Here is a 27,862-nt window from a genome sequence, read left to right as displayed (position 1 = left end):
TGTACCAAAGCAGGGAGACTTTTTTCTCTGTGGAGCAAGTACATGGATATCTATTAGAAACTGTGTGGTGGCTTTTGTTATCAGGACATAGATTTCTAAATATAATAATAATGTAGCATATAACATATCACAGAGAGTTGATATGTATATGTGTGGTGCTGTCCTCAGTTGGTTCAGCTGTGTCTGACTCTTTTTGGCTCTCTGTAGCCCACCAGGCTCCTCTGTCCATGGGATTCTCCAGGCAAGAATACTGAAATGAGTTGTCATGCCCTCCTTCAGGGTATCTTCCCAACCCGGGGATTGAAGTCGCGTCTCTTAAGTCTCCTGCATTGGACAAGCAGGTTTTTTTTTTTTTTTTTTTTATCACTATCGCCACCTGGGAAGCCCCTAATATGTATATGATACAGAGTTAATATATGTGATAAATATGAATATATAGAGAGGAAGCTGTTGGGTGATTTGAGGAGAGTTTAATAAAGGGAAGCTTACAAAAGCCTGGGCAGGAGTTAGGAAGAGCAGAGAGGGATGATGCAGGCTCCTGGGGCTGGGGGTGAGGTAGGGACAGGGCTGTTAGACTCCTTAGGCCTGAATGCGAAGAGCCGACTCATTAGAAAAGACCCTGATGCTGGGAAAGATTGAGGGCAGGAGGAGAAGGGGATGACAGAGGATGAGATGGTTGGATGGCATCACCGACTTGATGGACATGAGTTTGAGCAAGGTCTGGGAGTTGGTGATGGACAGGGAGACCTGGCGTGCTGCAGTCCATGGGGTTGCAAAGAGTCGGACACGACTGAGCGACTGAGCAAACAACAAGGCCTGAAGGGGTGGGGGTGGGCGGGTGGTTATTAGCTGAGAGGCTGAGAGGCGGGCATGGAGAGGGCTGCCTGGAAGGATGGAGGCGGCAGCAGCCTGGAAGGGCGAGGGCTGGAGGTAAACGCTGGCCCTCCCTCTCCTCCTCACTCTTGCTTTAACCCACAGGGAGCCCCCAGTCAGGGTGTCTGTAGGAATCAGCCCCCAGGACTGACAGCCAGGTGGAGAAGGGGAGGGTGGGTCTGGCTGGGTAGACAGAACATGGCAGCACAGTTCTCTAGTTCCCCACGAAGGAGGAATCATAGTACTTTTCTTTTCACTCAGGAATTTTGAGACCTGTCTGTGGGAGCTGTTTTCTTGATAGAAATATGAACGAGCATTTTTATGGATAGTGGACCCATAGTTCTCGAAGGGCTCCTTGAACCGCAAGAGGTCAAGAACCCCTGGTCTGGATGATCCTCAGTAGATGGATCCCGAGAATGAATGGACCCCTTCTCCTTGGCTGGGAAACGTGACTCCCACATGGCCTGGAAGGGTTGGGTGGAGACTGGGGACCTGCCTCTATTTTCAGAGAAAGATGAGGATGGGCTGGTTCTAGTGCTCAGACCAGAGTGCGCAAAGGGGCCCTGGGGCAATGCAGGTTCTTGAGCCTGTTCCCAGAATTCCCACTCTGTAGGTCTGAGGTGGGGGCCCTGGCATTTAAGTTTTTCACAGAGTGATTCTGCTACAAGAGGCTCAGAGGCCACACTGTGAAGACTGCTGGCCTGTGGGAACCAGCTTGAATTTCCATTAACAGTGAAAGTCCCTGACCAAGTTCCACCTCGCTGTGCCCCGCTCACGCTCAAGTACTGAAACCGCCATTGCTACGGGGGAGGGGCGGGCAGCGCCTGTGAGCCTGCTGAGTGGGCATTTCCTGTGTGTTGAGGGACAGACAGACAGAGACAGAGAGGGACTGAGGGAGGGGGGCAGAGAGGGGGAAAGAGACAGAGACAGGAGGGAAGGAAGCAGGGAAGAGAGAGAAAGGGAGAGAGAGGGAGGTTTCTCTCCCACGGTGCCAAACTGTGTCTCTCCCTCTCCAAGTTGTTTCCATGCCAACCGACACCCTCAGGCTCCAAGAAGCCCCACACACAAGATGCCCCGCGTGTGAAGATTTCTTGAGACCCTGGTTCTGACTCTAGGGCCCTGGCTTTCAAAGTTTTTGGACCATGACCCCACGGTGAGGGAGAGTGTAAGCAAGCACCCAGATGTGTCAAACTGAAATTTCACAAAATGACTTTCTCTTACTAACCCTGGTACACGTTGCTCTCTTTTTCCTTCCTGTTCTGTTGCCAGTTTAAGAAGGCTGCTCCAGACCTTCAGAGTTGATCTCATGACCCACCCATGCATGAATCTGACCTTAGAGCCCCGAGCAGGCCATAAGGGAGAGGCCGTATGATGTTGTGGTTTACAGGAGACTGTGGAGCCAGAGCGACTGAACACACACACACACACACACACACACACACACACACACACACGCATGGAGCTGGAACACCTAGGCTCCAATCTTCTAGACCCTGTGCAACCTTGGTGAAGTCATGTTGCTTGCTGGGCCTCAGCAAGTTTTCTTCTCTCTCATGAGCATCATGATAGTACCTACTTCATCAGATTAAAGAGGATTAAACATCAGTACTATTGGGAAGTGCTCCCTATGTATGAGTGATCAGATTACAAGTAGCTTTTACCACGTGCCAGGTGATCACAGGGCTTTATGTGCACTGTCTCTTTAAACCCCCACCAGAGCCCAGTGAGGCTTGCTTTACCTTCCTTTTTCACAGGTGAAGACACCAGCAAATAGATAGTCAAGTGACTGTCCAGGATCAGAACTTTCTTTGAGGGACTCCAGAGAGTCTGAGGTGTTAACCTTTAAGTCAGGCCCCAAGCTGACCAAAAGATGCAGAATCATGGGCACAGTGAATAAAATACACAGGTCCCTGAGCCCTGCCCCACACTTGCAGACTCACCAGCTCTGGGGAAGGGGCCAGAGAGTCTATTTTAGGAGCACTATATGATTGATCTTGTGATTAGGTGAGCTTTGGGGAACACCGTTCCCAAAGAGAAATTTTGGAAGGGACTTGCCAGGCAGAGGCTGGCTTGCAGGAGTATTGACATAGGGTGCGTGCTCGTTTCCAAAGTTTTAGCTGCTCTTGTCCGATCTTCCATCTGGTCTCCTGGATGGTGGTAACCACCATGACCCCCAGCGGTGGCCTGTCTAGTTCCCTGTGCCTTCCCCATGCTCCTTCTCACCTTGGAACTTTCACGAGGCTCCTTTCTCTTTTACAGAGCTGGAAACAGCGCCTGCAATTAGGTAGTGCCTTCCTAAGGATTCCGGTATTCATTAGTAGAGACTCTGGGTCCCCACTTCCAAAGCCCTCCACCCCACCGAGTGCATGACACTAGCACCCTGGCCAGACACGGGGGAGTGTCCACTTTTCTGGGGTGCTCTCTCCTTGCGGCATTTCCCAGAAGCTCAGAGGCTGGCACTTCAGGGTTAAGCAAAAGTCTCTTTGGGGGTTTTGTTCATTTTTTTCCCTCTCTCATTGGCTCTGTGTTAAGATTTCTTTATTCTGTCTTTGTTTAGCTTGCGAGATAACAACATCTCAGACCGAGGCATCTGCAAGCTGGTTGAACATGCTCTTCGCTGTGAGCAGCTGCAGAAGTTAGCGTAAGTCAGGCTGTGGACGTTGCACCCCGTGTCCCCAGACTCAGCCCAAGCCGTGTTACCTGGGCAGCAGTTGTGAGCGAGTGACAGGCTGGGATGTTTGCGTGGCCAGAGGGCACAGGGGCCTCCCGAGGGAGCCAGCGACCCGGGGTTGGAGTGTCACTGTCCACTATGCTTTATCTCCTTGTCTTTTCTCTCTCGGAACTTTCTAGTCTGTTCAGCAACAAATTGACCGATGGCTGTGCACACTCCATGGCCAGGCTTCTTGCGTGCAAGCAGAACTTCTTGGCTTTGAGGTGAGCCTGGGGCTTCCCTACTCCTGGAGACTTTCGTCCCCATAGCTGAGTCAGTTTGGTCTGGTCTCACCCCATAATGGGCATATGACCTCAACCTCGCTGAAAACAAGGGCAGTGTCTCATTCTGAACAGGGCTTCACTGATGTTGTGACCTCCCCAGCAAACTCTGGACCAGTGGTTCTGAGGCTTCCTGCCCTTTGACCTTTAGCCCCCAGGACTGAAGAGGGTTTCCAGGACCTTTTTTCTTCCCCGTGTCTCAGTGTCACTGGTTCTTGGGGGTGACCATGTTCCCTGATGTACATTGAGCACGTTCTGGGTGGGGGAAGAAATGCAGCGGTCACTTGCTACCATAGAGGCAGCCAGTTGCCAAAAAGTTCTCAGAAAGTCCTTTTATTGGTGGGTCCAGTGCTGGGCTTCCTTGGTGGCTCACACAGTAAAGAATATGCCTGCACTGCAGGAGACATGGCTCCAGTCCCTGTGTTGGAAAGATCTCCTGGAGTAGGAAATGGCTATCCACTCCAGAATTCTTGCCTAGAAAATTCCGTGGACAGAGGAGTCTGGTGCTACAGTCTGTGGGACCACAAAGAGTTGGACAGGACTGAGCAACTAACACTTTCACTTTCTAGTCTATAAAGTCCAAGTTTCTGCTGCTCCCCACCCTCTCGGCCTCAACTGGAATCTCTTTCTCATCTGACACTGTTGCGTCATCCCCCCTAGCTGGTCCATGTGTTGGCCCAGCTTCTTTTTCTTTCTGAGATGTTCTTGCCTCCTGGGTTTATGAAGCAGGGTTATTGTTGTTCATTCGCTAAGCTGTGTCTGACTCTTTGTGACCCCATGGACTGCAGCACGCCAGGCTTCTCTGTCCTTCACTATCTCTCGGAGTTTGCTCAAACTCATGTCCATTGAGTCTGTGATGTCATCCAACCATCTCATCCTCTGTCACCCACTTCTCCTCCTGCCCTCAATCTTTCCCAGCATCAGGGTCTTTTCCAGTGAGTCAGCTCTTAACATCAAGTGGCCAAAGTATTGGAGTTGCAACTTCAAAGTGAAGAACTGCTTCATGCATTTGGGGATGAGCTGCCATTTTAAAATGGCACATTTTAAAATGGTTGACTCAGTCTCGGGCCGGGCTGCTGAGGCTAACACCAGAGGTGCCATTCTGTACTGAGGACTCTTCTGCCTCCACCACCTGCTACCCTCAGCTCAGGAAGCCGAGATTGGCTGTGGCCAGAGCTGGGCTGGTGCAACCTCCGGGGAGGGCTGTAGGGTAGCAAAAGCTGCTGCTCCTGGAACTTAAGAGATCTGTGTTTTGGGTTAATACAGAATCTCAGTTGAGAGCACCGGGCTCTGGAGCCAGACTGACCAAGGTTTGGATCCAGCATCTGTGAGATTTAAATCCTCATTAACACACAGTGACCTCTGTTTTCTCTTCTATAAAATGGAGAAAATAATTATAGCTCATAGCTCATGGGTAGTTGTGATGATTAGAAACTGAAAGTCACTCAGTCATGTCCAACTCTTTCCGACCCCATGGACTGTAGTCCATGGAATTCTCCAGGCCAGAATACTGGAGTGGGTAGCCTTTCCTTTCTCCAGTGGATCTTCCCAACCCAGGAATCGAACCGGAGTCTCCTGCGTTGCAGGCAAATTCTTTACCAGCTGGGCTACCAGGGAAGCCCTGTGATGATTAAGTAAGTTAATATACATAGAAAGCTGGCACAGTATCCCAGGTTCTTTCCATAGTGAGCTTAGTGCCTGAGAGATGGTGGATAAATCATATAAGTTCTCAGCATGTTGATCCTGTTTGTCCAGTCCTCCAAGGAGGGATTAGATACACAACAAATCTGCTGGGGGAAATGCCTATTGGGGGGGAAATTGGGGAAGGGAGCTGGAGGAGGAGGCTGGGAGAGCCTCGGGTCTGACCCTGAGGGAGGGAGAGAGGGAAGGAAGTGTTGTCAGGGGGAAGCATCTTAGACCCTAGTGCAGTTTGGAGAGAAGACAGAGGCTGCTGGGGAGTCCTCCAGCCAGTGTGCCCGACAGAGGGAGCTCAGGTCTCCCAGTCCTTGGCTGGGAGCAACCCGTGGGAAGCAGGCCTTGGGGCAGAGGGGGCACTGGACTTGCCAGCATAGCAACTGGGGCCCTTGGTTACCCAGGAAGGTCAGAGATCTGTCAGCTTAAAGTGAGCGAAACTTCTTTGAAAGATGAAACCCGGCGGTATTATTCCAGGAAGCCTGGAGCTGTGGGTGAGGGTTCTGGGGACCTCCCTGAAACTCTCTGAGGTGCCCGAATTTTGCTGAAATCCCCTCCTCCACCCCTGCCCCGAAGGCTTAGCAGGATCCCTTTCTTTCTTTCAGCCACCTGAGCCCCTGCCCCAGGCACTTTCAAAACAGGTAGATGCCACCTGCAGCCACCGTGGATGGGGCAGGCTGTGGGAGGAAAACAGGATCTAGCGCCTGCCCGCAGTCAGAGGAGAGGGTGGAAGAGTGAGTCTCTCTCCCTCCCTGGGGAAGCTGCCTTCCTGGACTGTTGTGGTTCTTGCTCCTACCTGTCACAGTGCTTTGCAAAACAAGCCCTTCCATGCCTCTCCCTTTGCTGGTGGAAAATGAAGTCGCAGGAGCATTCAGTGAGCCCCTGAGCATCTCCAGCTGGAGCTGGAGGACTGGTTCCTGCGCCCTTCAGAGAGGTCCCCCACCCTTTCTTCCCTGTTTCTCCGTCTGGGCTACACTCCCTGTGCACGCCCCTCCCCAGACCCGCGTCTGGGGGGGCAGTAAGGGTCCTCCTGTCCTGCTGTCTGTCTCAATCTCTCCTCTGTCTTCCCTTCCAGGCTGGGAAACAACCACATCACAGCCGCGGGAGCCGAGGTGCTCGCCCAGGGGCTCAGAAATAACAACTCTTTGCAGTTTTTGGGGTAGGTGGGATTCTGGGGCAGAGGGGCAGCACGCAGGGGTTGGGGGCTTGTGAGGATTTAGGAGCCGGTGAAACCAACTCTTCAGCCCCAAGATCTCCGAGACAACCTCCTCCACCCCCCCACCCCCCCACCCACCCCCACCCCGCCCAGGCTGCAGTGGGGAGGGAGAGCGTGGGTGGCCCTTGTTGCCTCTGCCTTGACTTTTGCTCAATAAACAGGAAGTTCAGGATGTCAGAGTTGGGGGAGGGCAGAGCCCACGAGCAGTGGCAGGAAGCCCTCTGGCCCTCCAGGGCGCTGGAGCTGTGTCTCTCACCTTGGTCTATACGCGGGAACCACTTGGGAGCTCCTGAGGAAGCCCACTATCTGCCCCAGGCTAATTACATGAATTATCTAGACTCACGGTCTGGAATCAGTAATGTAAAAAAGCTCCCCAGATGATGTGCAGACTGGGCTGAGAACCAAGGAAAGAGAAGGAAGTGTGGAAGTTTGGACCCTGGACCTTGGATGGGAGGAGGCTGCACCAGGTCCTACAGAGACCTGGCTTCCTGTGGGGTCATGCCAAGCAGGGGAGAGGAGTCAGACACCGGTGGGAAGGGCAGTCCGCAGATCTTAGGGGCCCCCAAGTGGGGCTTTCTCTGTTTGCTGGGCAGACAGGGTTGTACCTGTCCAGTCCCATGGAGCCTCTTTCCCGTCCTGTCTTGCCCTGGTGTAAACTAGGGTCTATTTGAAAACAAAACAAAACAAACAAGCAAACGAACAAACAAAAAATGGGGATTTTAGAACCCAAGACTGTAGGAAGAATGACTTTAGGGCCTGGGTGTTCCAACCCGTTTTACAAGCAGGCAAGTTGCCCACCACCTCTGTTTGAGCCCCGAGTGGGACTGTGTTGCTGGAGAGAGAAGACCGTGTCCAAAACGCATTAGTAGCATCACCGAGTCTAGGAGAGGGTGGCCTCAGCCCCAGTGAGCTCCTTCCTTCTTGAGATCACATCTAAGGTGTTTAGCTTTCAACACCTATTTATGAAGGTACCTGTCTGGGCTTGGTCTTGTGCTAAAACCCCCAAGCATTATCACATGATACAAACTGTTATGTAACTTGCTTTTTTATTTCCTCAACACTGTATTATTACAGGTGTTTTGTTCATATCACATGACCTCACTTTTAAAAAGAATAGCTGCTTAGTGTTCCAGTGGTTTGATGTCGTGATGTGTTTAGTTGGTTTCATGCACACTTTAGGTTGTGGGCAGGGTTTTTGCCATTACAGTGTCACACCCTGGAGTGCAGAGCAGTGCTGGCACCGGGCCAGAGCTCAGTAAATGTTCACCTAATGAGTGAAAGTGCAGTGAGCATCCCAGCCCTCTCTGCCCACGTGGGCACCTCCGGGTCCATCCTAACTTCCCACATGGGAAATGGCCGGGTGCCAAAGTATGAGGTGGGCTCTGTCTTTGAAGGGGGTGTTTCCCAATTAGGGAGGGTCTGAGGAGGAGGAGCCAGAAGGTGAAGGAGCTGGAGGCTGTGAAGGAACTGGGAATGTGACAAAGGAGCAAGAGATGAAGAACTGGTGTGTGGAAGAAGAGTTTGCCTTGTTCTGGGTGGTCCTAGAGGTAGCTAGGGACTCGTGGGTGGCAGTGAGCAGACACAGGTCTGGCCCAATGTCAGGCAAAATGTCACAACTGTGAACTGGCATTGAGAATGAGTTCCCCATCCCTGAGAATATGCACTGCGTGGGCCTTTAACTATTTTGAAAGTCTAATTTAAAGGAACTAAAAAGTCTAATTGAAGTTTGGCCATACCTCCAAAAAGATACAGGCAGGCTCACTTTGCTAGGATCTGAGTCCCCCTGAGACCTTTCTGGGACTGGGGAGTCCTGCCCTTTGCCTGGGACTGCAGAGAGGAGGGACACGTGTCTCGAACACAAAGCAGGTTCTCACTGACACTCTCTGTTGACTCTGTTGAACCTTTCAGGTTCTGGGGCAACCAGGTGGGTGACGAAGGGGCCCAGGCCTTGGCTGCAGCCTTGGGTGATCACCAGAGCTTGAAGTGGCTCAGGTAAGCCTCAGAGTTTGTCCTGCAGTTGATGAGGGAAGCCAGTGTGAGGAGGGAGGAGCTTGGGCCAGTTTTGAAGGTCTGTGAACTTCATTTTCACCTGCTGTGTTAAGACAATGGGATGAGAAAGAAAGAGCACTAAAGTTGAAGTCAGGACACCTGATGAGTCTTTCTGGGTGACTTTGGGTCCCTTTTCCTCTCCGAGGTCTTGATTCCCTGTCTGTACTCAGAAGATCTTGGGCTGAATCAGATAGTTTAGTTGCCCAGTCATGTCCGACTCTTTGTGATCCCATGGTCTGTAGTCTGCCAGGCTCCTCTGACCATGGGATTCTCCAGGCAAGAATACTGGAGTGGGTTGCCATTTCCTCCTCCAGGGAATCTTCCCAACCCAGGGATTGAACCTGGGTCTCCCACATCTCCTGTGTCTCCTGCATTGCAAGCGGATTCTTTACCCACTGAGCCACTGGGGAATCCCTGGATCAGATACACTTTTTAAAAATCACTTTTTTTTTTTACTTAAGCTGTGCTGGATCTTTGTTGCTTTGTTGCTTTTCTCTAGTTGTAAAGGGCAGGGGCTACTCTCTAGTTGCAGTATGTGGGCTTATTATGGTGGCTTCTCTTGCTGTGGAGCACGGGCTCTAGGGCACACGGGCTTCAGTAGTTGCAGCACGTGGACTCAGTGGTTGCGGCTCCCAGGCTCTAGAGCACAGCCTCAATAGTGGCACAAGGGCATATGGGATTTTCCTAGACCAGGCATTGAACCCGTGTCTCCTGCATTGGCTGGTGGATTCTTTACCACTGAACCACCAGGGAAGCCCTGGATCAGCTACACTTTATCTCAAGAGTCAACTCCAGTCTGTTAAGGGGAGCTGCTCAGTAAACCACGTTGGGAAGGATTCTAAAGCTGCTTCTGAACTTAATGAAAAAGAGCACTGTAATCGATTAGTCTGAACTGGAGCAGACCAGGACTTGTGGCAGTGTGTGCCAGGCATTTTGCCCTTCTTGAATTATCTTTGAAGTCTATCACTGCTCTGACATATTTTTGTTTTTTGACTACATCCAGCCTGGTGGGGAACAACATTGGCAGCGCGGGTGCTCAAGCCTTAGCATTGATGTTGGAAAAGAATATGGCCCTGGAAGAACTCTGGTGAGTTGAGGGGATTCATCTCTCTAGGGAGGCAGATATTAGCTTTTTTTCATTCTCTGGCCTCATCTGTGGAAGCTGATGTGTGTGTAAGACAAAGATGGGTGACTGAGTGATTGGGTGATTGTGTTTGTCTTTGTCCTAAGTGGCACGAGGCTTATAGAGCCTGGCTAATTCTTTTCATTGAATTTTTCAAACCAATATGATTGGTTTGTTGGTTTGTGTGCTTCCTCCATTGCACATAATAGTTCAGAGCACAGACTCTGGAATCCAGCAGGCTGAGCTTCAAGTCCTGCTATGATCTTAAGCAAGTTAAGTAACAGTCTCTGAATCTCAGGTTTCTTACCTGTAAAATGAGAGTATGGATGCTTTCAACCATTAAATACTTTTGGAAGAACTAAATGAGATAACACCTGTAAATAGTTTTGTACAGTGTCTGGTGTATGTGTAAGCGCTCCATAAATGTGAAATTGTAATAGGATACTGTCTTAATGGACATGAACTTGAGCAAGTTCCAGGAGATGATGAAGGACAGGGAAGCCTGGCATGCTGCAGTCCATAGGGTTGTAGAGAGTCAGACCCGACTTAGCAACTGAACAACAGCAAATGTTTCTACTACTCTTGCTGCTACTGCTAACAATGATTGCTGCTGCTGCTGCTGCTACTAGTGTTTTGTTATTTTAAGGTGAATGTGAGTGCCTAAGAACCCTGGATATGAGAGTCAGGGTCATGTGCAAGGTGGAGTAGTTTGGGGGAGGTTAATAGATGAACCATGAATCATATTTATCCTGATTCCAAGCTTTCCACCCTTTAGATGCTACTAGTCTAGCCTTCTTATGACATATTCTGGGCAGTTCCAAATTGTATCAAGGAGATAAAATGCTGAATGTTTGATTTTTTTTCCAGGAAGCATAAAGGTACTGAAACCTATTGAGCATTGCCACAAAATGGATATTGCTGATGGTCCTTGACTGTCAGTAGGGCTCACTAGCTTGGCCAATGTACCATTGAGTATATCCTGATTAGATTCCACAGCTTGGGAATCCTTGTTAGAGAATTGCCTCACTGTGAATGTATTGGTTATGACTACATTAGGCTGCAAGAGATGGAAAACCTTCATCTAAAGTGGCTTAAATCAGTAAAGAATTGACTATTTTTTATGTACATGCAGTTTGGACGTAGGCAGCATACAGCTGTTATGGCAGCTACATATGGCCAGCAGGAGTCTGGACTCTCTCTAATTTTGATCTACTACATCCTCAGCATGTGGCTTTGTTCTCGTGGTTGGTTGCCTCGTGGTTACAAGGTGGCTGCTGCAGCACCTGCAGCACTCCTGTATTTCAGTTTCAGCCTCTATATCTAGAAAGGACAAAAGCCTGGGTCTCTCCACTTTAAAGAGCATTCACAGAGCCCCCATCTGTCAACTTCTCCTTATGTGTTGATGGACATGTGGATGTCCCTTAGCCAACTCTGGCTGCAGTGGAGAGTGGGAAGTGTAGTTCTTCCACCAAGCACAGGGCTGCTCCAAATGAAATTAAGCTTCCATTAATAAGAAAGAAGCAGAAAATGGATCTTGAGTCACTAGGACATAAGGAAACTTCTGTGGAGGAGCCCTGGGGCAAATTCTCTCCCAGAGATGTCCCAGAAATTGAGGACCCTTACACTTTGCTTGACCTGTTTTTACTTTATTGGTAAATGTGGGTTTTCAGATGTTGGATATTCTTAATTGGCAGGGGTGGGGACATGGGTTCATCTTTATTGGCATCATCTTGTATAATAAACGTCGCCAGTCAACTGGGTTTTCTCCTTTATTCTTGCCAGCCTGGAGGAGAACCACGTCCAGGATGAAGGTGTGTGTTTCCTCGCCAAAGGACTTGCAAGAAACTCAAGTTTGAAAGTCCTGAAGTAAGGAATCTGTAAGCAGGAGCTAGACAGTAATGATCGGCCTTGAGAGGGGGTGTTTCTGAATATGAAATGTAGATGGCTTCCCAGCCTGGCTAATTCACATGAGGTGGCCCCCTAGAAAACAGTCTTTCGGGGTCCTCCCAAATGCAGGCACGGGGTAGTGAAGTGAAGCTGGGGAGGGAGAGTAACCAGAAAAGGGTGTCATCAAGCTGGTGATCACTGGGGACCAGTGGGGTGCAATCCTGTGGGCACGAGGCAGCAGGGGTATTTATCCACCAACTGTCTCTCCTTCATGTATTGAGGTGTACTTGTGGGGATATTTGTTTTCTGGTGCTTCTGGCTTGCCCTGACCATGGTTAAGCATGCTCCTGGGGTCTGCAGAAAGATCTCCTATATAGGGTGGAGGTCTCCCAAGCAAGCAGCCCTCAGAGTTAGAGGTGAGAGCTGAGGGAATATGGGTGGGTTGCCCACAGCATCTGCTCCGTGGCTTACAGGACAGGCCCTTTTCCCTCTCCAGGGGTCTTCTCTTACTCAGACAGGAGATTTCTGGTGGTCATCTCCAGTGGTTCCTCTTGGTGTGTGATTAATGTATAGACAGGCATTTTTGCTTTTACTCATATGTGCATGCATCCATTTATATATTGATCCAAGAAATGTTTCTGGAGCACCCACTCTATGCCAAGCTCTGTTTGAGGCACTGAGGATAGAGGGATAAAAAGGCCCTGCTAACACAGCTCTTAAATTTGAATAGGAGACACAGATAATGAGCAAGTAAACAAATACATGAGATCATTTCTGTTAGTAATATGTGCTCTCAAGAGAATCAAGAGAGAGATGACAGGAGAGGGCAAAGTAGCTGCTGCTGGGCAGGGCCTCTAAGAAGGTGACATAAGGCCAGAACCTGAATAATAAGAAGGGTCCTGCCATGCTGAGATCTTAGGGATGTGCATTCCAGGTGGGCAGAACAGCAAGTGCAAAGGCCCTGTGGCAGAAACAGGCTTGGTGGTTTTGAGAATAGAAGGAGGACCTGTGAGGTTGGACTATAGTGGCTGGCAGAGTGAGGTGGAGGTGGGAGGAGCCAGCCACAGCAGCCTTAGAACCCTGGGAAAGAGCTCAGAGTTTATTCTGAGGGTGTTGAGGAGCCTTCAGGGGGGTTTAATGAGGACAGTCATGTAATCTGATTCATATCATCCAAAGATCATGCTTGTTGCTTTGTGCAGAACAGGTGGAGGGAAGGTAAGATGGAGGCAGGGAGACCAGCCAGGAGACCCCTGCATTCTTCCAGGCCAGAGATGGAGACTGGGTCAGGGTGAGGGCAGTGAGAGAAGCAGGGCACAGGAGCTTGGGGAGGTCCCTTGGGGGACCGGGGAAGTGGTGGCAGGACCACTGGTGGTGGACTCGGTGGGCAGGGGTGCATGCCACAAGGAGAGGGATGGCAGATGTGAGCAGGAGCCCGGCCAGTGGTCACCACAGGCTCGTGGAACGCCACACCAGCCGTGCTGCCAAGGGTCTCATTTCTCAGGGACATCAGGGCACCAACAGATGGCTCCTTTCTGTAGAGGAGAGTGGCCTCTGCCCTGGCAGACATGGCCCGGGGGAAACACTCGCCTCCCGAGACAGGCAGACAGCTGCCTCTGGGAGGGCGGCTGCTTTGCTGCCAGCCCGCCATCCATTCTGGCAGCTCCTGTTTGTGTTGCTCCACAGGGGCTAAGATGTTGCCAAATGTTTGGGGAAAGCACTTCCACTCATCACGTGGGTGACGCTGGGGCTCGGGGGGCCCGGGTGAAGCCCGGGTTCATCTGAGCTGGGATGCCAGGCTTTGCACACGGCGAGGGGCCCTTGGAGATACCTGGTTGATTATTGACCAGGTGTGGATGAGGCAAACTTGTCCTCTGTCACTGTCACAGGCTTACCCCACTTGACCCCCACAGGTGCCAGGCAATGGCATCCGCCAGGCCCCACGCTGCCTCTGTGGGAGTCTTATACTTCAGCATCGCTGAACTGTATCCTCCTCCACTGTTTCCCCATAAAAATCGAGCTTCTCACCGATCTTAAAAAAGCAAAGCAAAGCCTACATCCTTCTTCTTCTAGGCGTAATTTCTGCCAAGCGTTGGTTAAGAGCACAGGTTCTGGAACCTAATGGCCGGGATTTGGCCCCAGCTACACCATTACCAGCTGTTCCTACTTGGACTGGTAACTCAGTTGCCTCAAGGGTAGACAGGGTAATAATTGAACCTTCCTCACAGGGTTCTGAGCATGCGCAGAGGTGATGTAGGTTATGAGCAGCACATAGTAAGAGCTCAACAGATATTGGCTGATGTTATTATTAACCCTGCCTTAGGTCAGCATCTCGGAAGTTCCTGACATTGTTGAGGGGGAAGCCATGTAGTGCAGATTATCCGGAAGGACAGCTATGAGCAAGAAGACAGGGCAGGGACCCTTGAGCTCTCTGTGTGATACAGCAGCATCCCACTAGCTATCTGTTTAGTTCCTGTACTCCACAGTTGCCTTAACAATGTTGTGTAAGTTTCTGCTGTACAACAATGTGAATCAGCTGTATGTATACACAGGGCTTCCTGGTAGCTCAGCTGGTAAAGAAGCCGCCTGCAATTCAGGAGACCTGGGTTCCATCCCTGGGTTGGGAAGATCCCCTGGAGGAGGGCATGGCAACCCACTCCTGTATTCTTGCCTGGAGAATCCCCATGGACAGAGGAGCCTGGTGGGCTGCAGTCCATGGGGTCGCAAAGAGTCAGACGAGACTGAACGGCTAGGTACAGCACAGCATGTGAAGTTGCTCAGTTGTCTCCAACTCTTTGCCACCCCATGGACTGTAGCCTGCTAGGCTCCTCCGTCCATGGGATTCTCCAGGCAAGAGTACTGGAGTGGGTTGCCATTTCCTACTCCAGGGGATCTTCCCAACACAGGGATCGAACCCAGGTCTCCCGCACTGCAGGCAGGCTTTTTACCATCTGAGCCACCAAGGGCTCCACAGCACAGCATATGTATACATATACTTCCCCTCCTCTTGAGCCTCACTCCACTCCCCCATCCCACCCTGTAGGTCATCACAGAGCCCTGAGCTGAGCTCCCTGTGCTATACTGCAGCTTCCCACTTAGCTATCTGTTTAATTCTTATACTTCATGAGGTGGGTACTCTTTTAGGTCCCTTTTACAGATGAGGAAATTGGGACTCATCTGCTTGAAATGAAAAAAAGAAATAGCGTAAGGTGGATTTGAACCCTGGCACTAAAATGCATGTATTTTTTATTACCGTGTTAGCTCCTTCCTAAGGGAGCAGCTACTTAATACTCATCTGGTGAATGGAGGAGAGAGGGGTACATTTCACTTTGTGGATGAATTCATTGGGAATCTCAAACAGGAAAGGGACGTGCTGAAAGGGCAGGTGGGCTTCAGGAGTCCAGCTCCCAAAGCCTCCTTTAACTGGATAGACTAGCCAAAAACCAAGCAACCTCAAAGTTCACCATTCTGTCTTCCTCTCTAGGCTGTCTAACAACCACATCACCTCCCTTGGGGCAGAGGCCCTCCTGCGGGCCCTTGAAAAGAATGACACCATTCTGGAAGTCTGGTAAGACCCCTGGCAGGCCTCTTTAACCTCTCTGAGCCTTGGTTTTCCAATGTACAAATTGAGATGAAGGGAGAGAGGAACTTTAGAATTTCTAAGATCCCTTATGACTCAGACCTTCAGTCCTGTTCTGCATGGGATGAATCTGGTTCCCTGGGAAAGATGTCTTGTTGTTTCTAAGCAGGGACCAACTGTCTCGGTTTTAAATTGTGTTTGTTCAGAAACGTCTCTGTTCTCGGCAATCGTGTGGGATTTGGGGTGTGGTTGAAAAGGGAAGCAGAGAAAGGAACTCCGTTCCTGCCCCTCACCGGCTATTACATCTGACTTCATGGGTCAGGGCTGCTGTATGATACCCTCTGCAGTTCTAAGTGGATGTTACACAGTGTTTCCAAGTCTTTATTTGTACCAAAAAGCCATGTTCCTTCATGTATTTGAAAAAAATTTTGCATCACAACTTCAAAGATTTCTCCTTCTTCTTCCCAGGGATCTATTTATCGCTCAGATAAGATTTCCCCTGGTTTAACATTTTATGAGTGAATGTGGCTATATATGTTTCAGGCACTGAGCTAGAAATCAATATTTAAAAATGAGGACATTTCCCTATAATCTGTCTTTCAGAGGTTTCTCAAAAGAGCTGGCAACTCTGGGCCCCGATTTAGAATGGCAGTAATTAAGCAGAGTAGAGACGAACTGACCCCATTCAGCCAGGCAGACCTTCTTAGGCTCACCCCCAACCCCATCAAGTTAATTGTCTCGGACCAGTCCCCTTTGGCTGCTGTGTATTATATGCCTCGTCCCTGAAAGCTCTTGAACCCTGCTTTAAATATGCAGATTTGTCCCTCTCTCAAAAAGCAGATCAAGGCAGTAGCAACTGTAGCTATCAAATGATGAAGTTAAAAATAAAGGCTTCTAAAAATCTGTCCTGCGATAGAGAAACTTTCTTTTCTGTGTGATTGTGTAATCCCTCTAGGCTGTGAGGTCCTCGATCTTGGGTAGAGAGTGGGTTGTTTTTTTTTTTTTAAACCATTGCACAATTCTGAGAAATGTCACATTCTGTGTCCAGGGGGAGCAAACTGACATGAGGTTGATATTTTAAGGGTTCTGATGTTACTGGCAGAGCTTGGGAGGACATTGGGACTTGCTCATTGCATTCTTGACAGCTTCTGCTGTTGCCTTAAAAAGAATGGCCGGCCTTGAAGAGTCAGGGCTGGCTGGGCCCAGTGTGGACTCTGCAGAGTCATAGAGGCTTGTTAAATCATGCACAGTGATTCATGAGCTGCCCTGGCTGACAGAGAGTAAAACCTGCACAGACAGCTCTCCCAGGAGAGCTGCAGCTGGGCGGTGGCAGGGGTAGCGGGTGGGGAGGGGCAGGCCATCCAGGCACAGGTTTACAGATTTACAAAGCAGCAGCTTCCTGATTGAAAGTACGGCTCTGGTCTGGTCCTCACTCAAACCTCTCTTGGCTTTATCCCCTTCAGGCTCCGAGGAAACACTTTCTCTCTGGAGGAAATTGAGAAACTCAGCCACCGGGATACCAGACTCTTGCTCTGATGTCTCCAGGCCAGCATTCAGCTCAGTGTGTTTGGGAGGAGGCCATGGGTTTGGATCCCAGGATGGGACGACATCTGAGAACAACAGCCCACTCAGATGGAACCTGGACCTGCCCACGGCCAACCCAATAGGTCACCTTTGTTCTCGCACAGGAAAGCGCATCAGTGCCCTGTGGAGTAGACTTCACTGAAGCCCACCTTTGCCATCAACTTCTTGCCAAGATTCAATCCTGGGATGTTGAAGAGGGGCAGCCCGCCTGTGAAGGATGGGGCTGGTCTCAAGTCAAGCTGACATGGGTCAGTGAGGCCCACAGATGCCGCTGAGTATTTATGGTTTAGAGAGCTCCCTGTGAGGAGGGATATTCAGGAATATTCAGGGATATTCACTATTCATTTTGTCTCAACTCATGGTCATCCATCAGGTTGTTCTCTACATCTGGTTTGTCCACTCATCCTGGACCCTACACATGGCACCTCCTCTGTGGTTGAGATTCAGAATATAGGCATTCTCACCTTTGATCTTTCCCTTGTACCCTGGCCCTGCCCCCACCCTCCCATCCCCGTCAACCCTCCCCCCATCCAAGGTGGGAGGGGCTACAACTTACCCTGGTACTTAAGACAGTATTGAGAGGGGACAGGTGACATGCATGTATTCCTCAAGACATTCTAGAGTTTCGAGAAAAATATGACTGCCCAACAACTGGACTTTTATTTCCGATGAAATCAGTTACTCTTCAGTTAAACCTTAGAGAACAACTCCTTATCCAAATGCAACTTCTAAAATTAACCTAGGCCACAATTTTGAACAGCCCCACCAGGTCTCCGATGCCTGTGCACTGATCTCTGGCAGCAGACTTCCAAAATATATTCATAAGAGATGGTTTGGTTTTGTTTGTGCCAGGCCGCTTTAGGATATAAAGTTATAGATCAAAAGTTTACAGGGAAAATCAAAGGCCTTTCCTTATAAAACAAATGTTTTTCTCTGAATGTTTCAGAAGCTTCTGTAAACTGTCAGGTGCTGTGCAAGTGTTATTATTTTCAACACTGTTATTTGTGAAAAACTGGTTAATATTTATAAACCACTTTGTTTTATTCTCCCTAGTTCATGATTTTGTAAAAAATAAAACACGACCATGAATGTTATGCTGTAAATAATCACAGAGGATAAAACTATTGAGTCACCAAAGCTATCTTCATTGTGACCAAACACAATGAAGTATTTAAAAATACTCTGAACATTATCACATATTAAAGCACAATTTTCTCCTTGAAGGGAGGAGACATGATGTTTCAACCAGATAATTGATTGCTTAAGGCACAAGCAATGTTTAGAAATAGCCTTGCAATCAAAACACATTTGGCTTCAGTTTAGAGAAGTCTAGCCCAGCATGGAGTTTTAAGCTATAGAGGAACCTCACAGTGTCCCAGCAGAAACACTAATGTGAGAGATGCAGGCAGGCCCCTGGGCCTCCCTCCATTCTCTCCAAGGGTCTCCAGGGGAGAGGGATGGAGAAGATTGGGGAACAGTTCTCCTCTGCAAGCAGCCTCGTGGGTAGGCCTTGGTGAAATAATTCTTAGCTGAATTTAATTAGCAAGGACTCAGGTGGCTGCTCATCAAGGTGAAATCGGCTTCCTTGAATGGTTTCCTGTGTGTCTGGTTGGTAAAATACTGTGGCATCTCCCTGGGCCCCTCCCCAGTAAGAGTATGTGTGTGGGTTCTCTTTGTTTGAATTTATTTTATTGAGGTATGTTTGATTTACAACATTGTGTCAATTTCTTTTGGAGAAGGAAATGGCAACCCACTCCAGTACTCTTGCCTGGAAAATCCAATGGACGGAGGAGCCTGGTAGTCTACAGTCCATGGGGTTGCAAAGAGTTGGACACGACTATACAGCTGAATGCTTCCCTTATACATATATGTGCATACTCTTTTTCCATTATGGTTTTTCACAGGATAAACTATTAATAGTTCCTTGTGCTATACATTAGGACTTTGTTATTTATCCATTCAACATATAATAGCTTACATTTGCTAACCTCAATCTCTCACTCCATCCCTACCCCACCCTCTTCCCCCTTGGCAACCACAATTCTGATCTCTGTGTCCATGAGTCTGTTTATGTTTCGTAGATATGTTCATTTGTATTATATTCCAGATTCCATTAATAAGTGATCTCATATGGTATTTGTCTTTCTCTTTCTGACTTACTATGATAATCTCTAGGTCCATCCATGTTGCTGCAAATGGCATTATTTCTTTTTTTGTGGCTAACATTCCACTGTGTATGCATGTGTATATATCACATTTTCTTTATCCATTCATCTGTCAATGGACATTGAGGTTGTTTCCACGTCTTGGCTATTGTAAACAGTGCTGCTGTGAACATAGAGGTGGGTTCTCTTTGTTGGTGGCGCCAGGTTTTGCCCAGACCATTCTTTCAAATAGAGAAGATCAGGAGGAAGATGGAGGGGTCCCGCTTTCTCAGAGGATTAGACAGAGCAGCCCGTTTGCATGTCACCATCTTGGGTTACAAATTCATCTGAACAAAACAGACAAACACCATGCCTATCCTCTAGGCACTGATGGGGAGGGGAAAGGGAGAGGCAGGCAGAAAACAAATAAGCTGGAAAATATATAAAATAAGGTCTACTGTGGCAAGTGCTAGGAAAGAGGTTCAGGATAGAGGGAACCCTTCAGATTGAGGGTTGGTCAGAGCCAGGTCCTGGGAGGAGGTGACAGGTAAGGTGACAGGCCCCCCGATAAGAAGAAACTGGCTATGCAAAGAGGGAGGGGGCCAGGGGGAGCATTCCAGCCACAGGGAACAAGCCGTGCAAAGACCCTGTCATGGGAGAGAGCTTGTTGCGTGGTAGGCTGAATAATGCCCCTCCTCCCAATAGCCAGGTCCTAATCCCTGGAACCTGAAAATGTTGCTTTATGTGGCAAAGGGACTTAAAAAATGTCATTAAGTTACAGAACTTGAGATAGGGAGATTATTCTAGATTATCCGGGTAGACCTTAAATGCAACCACAAGTGTCTTCATGTGAGATGCAAAGGCAGACTTGACCCAGAAGAAGGCAAGGTGACCACTGAAGTAAGATGCTATACTGCTGGCTTTGAAGATGGAGGAAAGGGCCTCTTGGGCCAAGGATTGCAGTTTGAGAAGCGGGAAAAGACAAGAGTGAGTGAGTGAAAGTGTTAGTCATTCAGTCGTGTCCAGCTCTTTGTGACCCTGTGGACGGTAGCCGGCCAGGCTCCTCTGTCCATGGAATTCTTCAAGCAAGAATACTGGAGTGGGTAGCCATTCCCTTCTCCAGGGGATCTTCCTGATCCAGGGATCAAACTCAGGTTTCCTGCTTTGCAGGCAGATTCTTTACCATCTGAGCCACCAGGGAAGCCCTTAGGAAAAGACAAGGACACACATTTCCCCCCAGAAACTCTGAAAGGAGTGTGGTCCTGCCGCTACCTTGGTTCTAGCCCCATTTTGAACTTCTGACCTCCAGGATTGGTGGTGGTGGTTTAGTTGCTAAGTTGTGTCCTCCTCTTGCTATCTTGTGGACTGTAGCCTGTCAGTCTCCTCTGTCCATGGGATTCTCCAGGCAAGAATACTGTAGTGGGTTGCCATTTCCTTCTCCAGGGGATCTTCCCGACCCAGGAATCGAACCCAGGTCTCCTGAATTGCAGGCAGATGATTTACCAACTGAGCTATGTGACCTCCAGGATGAAACAGAATTAATATGTGTCATCTTTTTAAAGATTGATAAATTTTTTTGCCGGTATGGGTCTTCATTGCTGCACATGGGCTTTCTCTAGTTGTGGCAAGCAGGGGTTATTCTTTGTTTTAGTGTGTGGGCTTTTCATTATGGTGGTTTCTCTTGTTGCAGAGCACAGGCTTTAGGGAGCATGGGCTCAGAACTTGTGGTATGCAGGCTTAGTTGCCCTGTGGCACATGGGATTCTCCACCAGGGTTTGAACCCGTGTCCCTGCATTGGAAAGCGAATTCTTAACCACTGGACCATGTATGTGTTAGTCACTCAGTCGTGTCTGACTCTTTGCGACCCTATGGACTGTAGTTTGCCAGGCTCCTCTGTCCATGGAATTCTCCGGGTAAGAATGCTGGAGTGGGTTGCCATTCCCTTCTCCAGGGAATCTTCCCAACCCAAGTGATCAAGAAAGCCAGATAAGGGTGGTACTGAGATCTTGACATGTGACTACTATCAAAGCTCAGAGTTGATGTTTCCTAACTTGCAAAAGGCCAGTAGATCCATCCAAAGCATTCTAGGCCAGACAACTTGCGAATTAGGACTCAAAATTCTCCAAAAGGGAGGTTACCTGAAAGATGTGTGCTTGTGGCCAGTGGCTTATTCTTGAGCAGACAGATTCCAGATTTATAGCTCAGAATATATAATTCTTCCATGCAGGAAAAAAAAAAAAAAAAGGTACCAGAGCAACAGAATTTTTTAAAGAGCTTGAGACTTTAATTAGATTCACTATCAACTTAGAAGAAAAAAAAAAACGTCAATCTGAGTGTTTTTTTTTTTCCCAAAACCTATAGTGCCAAAACCAGATGCTGAAATGAATACACCCCACAGAAATGTGGGAGGCGGAATCCCATTCCAAGAGGGCTGAGTTGAGATTACATACAGTATCATTATTGCACCAACATCTTCACGCCTCCTTTCCTGCTTGGGAGATTGGTGCAGCCAGTGTGTGAGGCACATGGTGGTCAGGCACATAGCTGGGTACAGCCTGCACCAGAGAGGACTCGGGGCCTCGGGCCCTGGGCGGCAGGTTACCAGTGAGCAGCAAGGTCGTTAACAAGGCTGGGGACTGACCTGAGCCGTTGCCCTCCAAGAATTACATGGCAGGAGACCGCAGTTGGGCACGCTGGCAATCCAAGCTCTTTGGAGTCCCCAAGATTTCCCTCTGTTTCTCTCTAAATTTAATCCTACTTATAATCACTTCCAGAACAATCCATAAATCCAAGCCCTAAGTGCTGCCTATCCCCCTGTCAATCATCTGAAAATCCTTTCTCGTGGGAAGGTTGCAATCCACCCCCTGGCAGTAGAAGCGGGGAGTCCTGACCACTGGACTGCCAGGGAATTCCCTGCATCTCTTCTTTATCTGGATCTTCTTTCTTGACACCTTTAGTTCTTCATCTTCCTCCTCCCCACCTGCTCTCTCCCACCCCTAGGAAGCAAGGGGCTTCTTTGGGGCCCACCTTTGCCTGATAACTCACTGGTCTCTCTGCTTTGACCCTTGTCCCTTGGAGTGAACCCATTAAAACATAAGTTAGAGGAGCCAGGGTTCTCATCTAAACTCCTCAGGATTTCCCACTGGGTGCCGGGTCAAAGTCAAGGTCTTCTGATGGCCTGGACCACCCCTGAGCTTTCTCTGGCCTCACCCCTGTTACTCACACCCCTATTCTCTGCACTCCAGCCACACTGGCCTCTCAACTGTTCCCTGACAACGCCAAGTGCACTGCGGCTCCCAGACCTTCACGCTTGCCTATTCCCCACTAAGGGAACATTCTTCCCTAGACAGCAGCATGGCTGGCTTCCTCATTTACTTCGGGTCTTTGTTCACATGCCACTTCATCAAGGGAGCTGTTCCCTGAACAATCTACCTAAAATAGCAGTCTCCGACCCCCTCATCTCCCCTGTTCTGCTTAACCCTGTCTTCTCAGCATCACCAGCTCATCACCCTGGTTTCTTCCTTCCTCTAGAATGTCAGCTCCGTGAGAACTCAGGCCATGTTCACTGCAGCGTCCTCAGAATCTAGAATGGTGCCTAGCACATTGTAGGTGCTCATATATTTCTTTTCATTTTTGGCTGTGCTATGTCTTGGTTGCTGTATTCAGGCTTTCTCTAGTTGCAGCGAGTGTGGGATACTCTCTAGTTGCAGTGCGAGGGTTTCTCATTGGGGTGGCTTCTCTTGTTGTGGAGCATGGGCTCGAGGGCGCTCAGGCTTCAGGAGTTGCGACTCTTGGGCTCTAGAGCACAGGCTCAATAGTTGTGGCACACGGGCTTAGCTGTTCTGTGGCCTGTGGGATCTTCTTGGCCCAGGGATGGAACCGTGTCTCCTTGGCAGGCGATTGGCAGGCGATTCTTTACCACTGAGCCACCAGGGAAGTCCTCAAATATTTGTTGAATGAGGGGAGAATTCATTTGCTTAAAAGAAGCAGAAATAGAAGGTAGATCATAATAATGAGTCACTTTTTCCCCCGACACTTCTAGTGTCTCCTTCCTAAGGCTGCCTGGGACCTGAGATTATTCCTGATGTGTCTGCTGCTCAAAATGAGATTCTAGATGCAGCACAAAGATCCCAGGGGAGAGCATGAAACTCTTTCACCCTCTGCGTGCAAATCACACAGAACTCATTTGTTATCGATAACAGCAAATAACTCTGACGGGAAGCATGGATTTATAGTTCGGTTGGATTTGTTTAAAGATGATTAAAGCATTTTAATCTCTTTTATCTTATGAGAGAGCTTTTAGGTGACTGGAGTAAAAGCCCCCAGACAGAATGTTCAGTTGCAGCGGTCCCCAACATTTTTGGCACCAGGGACTGGTTTTGTGGGAGATGATACTTCCACGGACTGGAATGGGGGGAGGGCTGGTTTCAGGATGATTCAAGAGCATTACGTTTATTGTGTACTTTATTATTATTACTGCATTGTGATATATAATGAAATAATGACATACCTCACCATACCGCAGAATCAGTGGGAAACTTGGGCTTGGTTTTCCTGCAACTAGATGGTCCCACCTGGGGAAGATGGGAGACAGTGACACACCCTAAGTGTGTTGCTTATGTCCAGACGAAGCTTTGCTTGCTCTCCCGCCGCTCATCTCCTGCTGTGCGGCCCAGTTCCTAACAGGCCACAGGCCTGTACTGGGGGTTGGGACCCCTGCTCAGGTGTGTCTAGAGTCTGCCCTCACTAAGAGAGAAGCACATCCCTGAGATGGAGGGCTCTCGACTCAGCCATGATTGCAACACCATGCTGGTCTATCACGGAGAAAGCACTGGTAGGGTGTCTTTGCTGTGGGGACACCTGGTCCCACTTAGCCTCATGGTTTGTTGCTGTTGCTGTTCCATCGCTCAGTCGTGTCTGACTCTTTGTGACCCCGTGGACTGCAGCACGCCAGGCTTTCCTGTCCTTCAGTATCTCCTGGGGTTTGCTCAAACTCATGTCCATTGAGTCGGTGATGCCATCCAACCATCTCATCCTCTGTTGCCCCCTTCTTCTCTTGCCCTAAATCTTTCCCAGCATCAGGATCTATTCCAATGAGTCTGCTCTTCGCATCAGGTGGCCAAAGTATTGGAGCGTCAGCTTCAGCATCAGTCCTTCCAATGAATACTCACGGTTGATTTCCTTTGGGATTGACTGCTTTGATCTCCTTTCTGTCCAAGGGACTCTCAAGAGTCTTCTCCAACACCACAGTTCAAAAGCATCAATTTTTCAGTGCTCAGCTTTCTTTATGGTCCAACTCTTACATCCATACATGACTACTGGAAAAACCATAGCTTTGACTAGGTGGACCTTTGTTGGCAAAGTGATGTCTCTTGCACATGTTCACAGGAGTGGTGGGGAAAGGACTGGACACATGGGAGGCTGGATGAAAAACTGGCAGTTTCCATTTACTGAGATGGGGGAGATGGAAGGATTACTGTGGGAGTGAGGAATATCAAGAGTTCGCCTTGGATTGTGCAAGTAGGCTGTAAAGTTTACACTGAATTTGATGAGGCTGGAAGTAGAGGGTAGCCTGTGGGCAGCAATTTGGGGCAAATCTCATGAATCACCATGACCAGTGCGTGAGAAGGTTTTGTTGAGTCCTGACTGGGTGTTACTCTTAGTCATAGGTCCCTGCCAGGTGACCAGGAGGGTCCCAGCTCCTGGGGGAGAGAGCTCCATTCAATCCAATGGCTTTTTGTTGGGTCCTGCTGGGTGCAATAGGGAATTGTGCAAGATAGTGTAGAATTACAGTTGTTGTTCAGTTGCTAAGTCATGTCCGACTCTTTGTGACTCCATAAACTGCAGCATGCCAGGCTTCCCTGTCCTTCACTATCTCTCGGAGCTTGCTCAAACTCATGTCCATTGAATCGATGATGCCATCCAACCATCTCATCCTCTGTCGTTCCCTTTTCCTGCCTTCAATCTTTCGCAGCATCAGGATCTTTTCAAGTTACAGTTACCACCCTGCTTAACACCCTTCCAAGGGCTCCCAATGCTCTTGAGTTAAAGACTAGCTACCCCTTGGTCATGGCTCACTAGGTCCTGCCTGACTGGCTCTTTCTTGTCCACACTTTCCGTGCTCTGCCCCTCCCAGTTCCTCTAATATGTCATGTAACATGGTCCCTTTGCTTGGGGTGCTTGCCTCACCTCGACTACTAGTCATCTTTCCTACTTTATCTTTTTAAATTTTTTAACTTATTTTTATTTTGGCTACACTGGTCTTTGTTGCGGTGTGGGGGCTTCTCATTGTGGGGGCTTCTCCTGCTGCAGAGCACAGGCTATAGGCCCGGGGGCTTCAGTAGTTGCGGCACACAGGCTCAGTAGTTGCAGCTCTTGGGCTCTAGAATGTGGGCTCACTAGTGCAGCACACGAGTTTAGTTGCTCTGCTCTCTGTGGAATCATCCTGGACCAGGGATCGAACCTGTGTCCGCTGCATTGGCAGGCAGAGTTTTACCCACTATGCCACCAGGAAAGTCCCCCACCTCGTCTTAAAAATGACTTCCTCAAACCGGTCTTCCCTGAGTGCCCAGTCACCTGTGATGTGTGCTTAGAGCAGTTCTCCTGAGGTTTCCTCTAGTCTCCCTAATTAAGTGATTGTGTAATTATTCCTTTAAGGTCTATCTTCCTTGCCAAAGGGCAAGTGAGGGTGGCATCTCTCTCTTACACTATTGTGTCTCCTGCTCCCGGCTCAGTAACTCAACCACCAGTTGCCTGAAGCCAGGGCCAGGCTGAGTGGAAGAGGCTGCAGGTGGTGGGTAGATGACAGAGGGGATCAGTGGGGTCTGGAGCCATTGGCAAAGACCCTGGGAAGCAGGTGGATTCTGACTAAGCCTTAAATGAAGGACGATTTGGAAGGCAGAGAGGATGGGCATGTCAGTTGGAGAATCTATTTAAATACAGAGAGAAAGAGCCCTGGCTTGCAATTAGGAGAATCAGGGTCCCAGCTCATCTCATGGGTGACTGTTGACATGTTGTTTTCTCCCATCTGCAAAATGTGAGGCTGGCTTATCAAGGACTGCAAATAATAGCACGATGACACCATTCTCCATTTCATCTCCTGGCAGGCCTTTCTCTTCCCTGTGAGCCTGAATACAGCTTAAGAATTATTTTCAACACAATATTCTAGAGGTCATTACCAATTGCTGGGAGACGGTAACTGGGATAAGCCCTGTTTATCTGGTCTGGCTTAGAAGACTGTCTCTTGGATGAATTTGAACTCTGCCAGTGTCTGATTCAGGGAATCTGTGATAGGAGGGCTGACCACTGCTGGTAGGGAAGAAAGCCTTCCTGAAGCTTCCTAGGGCTCAGCAGCATCAACTGCCATCATCAGGACGTGAAGGGCTTCCCTAATGGCTCAGTGGTTAAAGAATTAAGCTGCCAATTCAGGAGACATGAGTTCGATCCCTGGTATGGCATATCCCACATGTCTCAGAGCAACTAAACCCTTGAGCCACAACTACTGAGCCTGTGTTCTAGAGCCCGGGAGCTGCAACTACTGAGACTGGCATGCCCTAGAACCCATGCTCCACAACAAAAGAGGCCACCACAGTGAGAAACCCGTGCACTGCAAATAGAGAGTAGCCCCTGCTCTCCGAAACTAGAGAAAAGCCCACGCAGCAACGTAGACTTTGCACAGCCAAAAATAAATAAAATTTTTTAAATAAAAGGACACAAAAATGTTCTAGGCCAGGAGCAGCAAATCCAAATGCCTTTAGGAGCTGGCAGAAAATATAAGTGCCAGCAGGATCAAATAGGGAGTGGTGAGGAGTGTGGCAAACTGGAGAAAGGGTGAGTGCTTGCCCTGTCTAAAAGGATTCATCTTTCTTCACTGCCTCCACTGCCTCCTCCTCACTGTATGGATAAAGCAAAAACAGCCCCCAGGCTGTATTTTTTTCCCAGACAGCCAGACTGTGACTTCTGAGTGCTATTGACTTTTTTTTTTTTTGGAGAAACTCGATCTAGAAGGGAACAGTGTTGCCTGAAGCCACGCTTAAGAGTTAAACCTCTTGATTCCCGTTTTATTGCTTTTTCCTGCAGTGTGATCATGTGGATGTACAAGGATGGACCAAGGAGGGACAAGAGTGGATTGAGGTTTTCAAAAGATGTCCATTTCATTCTGGGTGCTTATGGCAAGAGATATGGGTCGCCTGTTTGCCAGTACTGTTAGTAATCACTCATGTGACTTCTTTTAGGGACTCACTGGTTTAAATTCCCCAGATCTTCAGAAATGTCACTTTCCACTGAGGAAATTTTCCCTCTCATGATTAAACACATAGACACACTCAAACACACACCCCACATGTCTTCCTTCCTCAATATTAATCACCTTCTCCTATAATTGCTACTTAAAATGTCAAAGGAGAAGAAATTAATTAACAGGAGTATCCAGTGCAGCAAGGCATGCTACAGAGCTCTGGGACTGATTATAAAAAGCACTTCCTTAAATATTTTGAGCACTTTTGGGATTCAGAAACCTCCCTTCTAATTGAAGGATTTTTAACTACACCCCAAGTCCTGGCTGATGGCCAGGGGTGCAGAGCCACAGGAGGCCGCGGGTGGAAATTCTTTCTTCATCACCTCGGGGAGACTTCCCTCCATATTAGGATAGGTGGCAACGTGGGTTCAGAAACAGCAGGGGCCGCAGGAGAATCTGAGAGGAAAAGGTTTAACATTACTGAGTTCCT

The 27,862-nt window shown here is 48.9% G+C and overlaps 1 protein-coding gene and 1 long non-coding RNA gene across 8 annotated transcripts in view; one reads left to right on the top strand and one right to left on the bottom strand.

Moving 5' to 3' along the window:
• NOD2 (nucleotide binding oligomerization domain containing 2) overlaps positions 1-18,095 on the top strand; it is a 34,066-nt gene extending 15,971 nt beyond the window's left edge. For 6 of the 7 annotated variants that reach the window (XM_081511336.1, XM_081511338.1, XM_081511331.1 and 3 more), the window contains 8 exons: positions 3,431-3,514; positions 3,724-3,807; positions 6,632-6,715; positions 8,681-8,764; positions 9,825-9,908; positions 11,727-11,810; positions 15,313-15,396; positions 16,872-18,095. In XM_081511336.1, the coding sequence (XP_081367462.1) occupies positions 3,431-3,514; positions 3,724-3,807; positions 6,632-6,715; positions 8,681-8,764; positions 9,825-9,908; positions 11,727-11,810; positions 15,313-15,396; positions 16,872-16,944 (661 nt within the window). In that variant the 3' untranslated portion in view covers positions 16,945-18,095. The remainder of the gene's footprint in view (positions 1-3,430; positions 3,515-3,723; positions 3,808-6,631; positions 6,716-8,680; positions 8,765-9,824; positions 9,909-11,726; positions 11,811-15,312; positions 15,397-16,871) is intronic. The other variant, XM_081511334.1, reaches the window with a different exon arrangement.
• Positions 18,096-21,398: 3,303 nt separating this feature from the next.
• LOC145514179 (uncharacterized) lies at positions 21,399-26,746 on the bottom strand. The gene is made up of 2 exons (XR_014059898.1): positions 23,647-26,746; positions 21,399-23,112 (listed from the first exon to the last, which is right to left on the bottom strand). It is a non-coding gene; the product is annotated as an uncharacterized LOC145514179 (long non-coding RNA).
• Between the last annotated feature and the right edge of the window lie 1,116 nt (positions 26,747-27,862).

The sequence above is a fragment of the Giraffa tippelskirchi genome, chromosome 7, assembly GCF_054371585.1.
Source record: "Giraffa tippelskirchi isolate mGirTip1 chromosome 7, T2T-mGirTip1v1.2.pri, whole genome shotgun sequence".
In the NCBI taxonomy this organism is placed as follows: Eukaryota; Metazoa; Chordata; class Mammalia; order Artiodactyla; family Giraffidae; genus Giraffa; species Giraffa tippelskirchi.
Note: the sequence above shows the minus strand (reverse complement) of the source record. Positions and strands in the feature narration are given on the sequence as shown.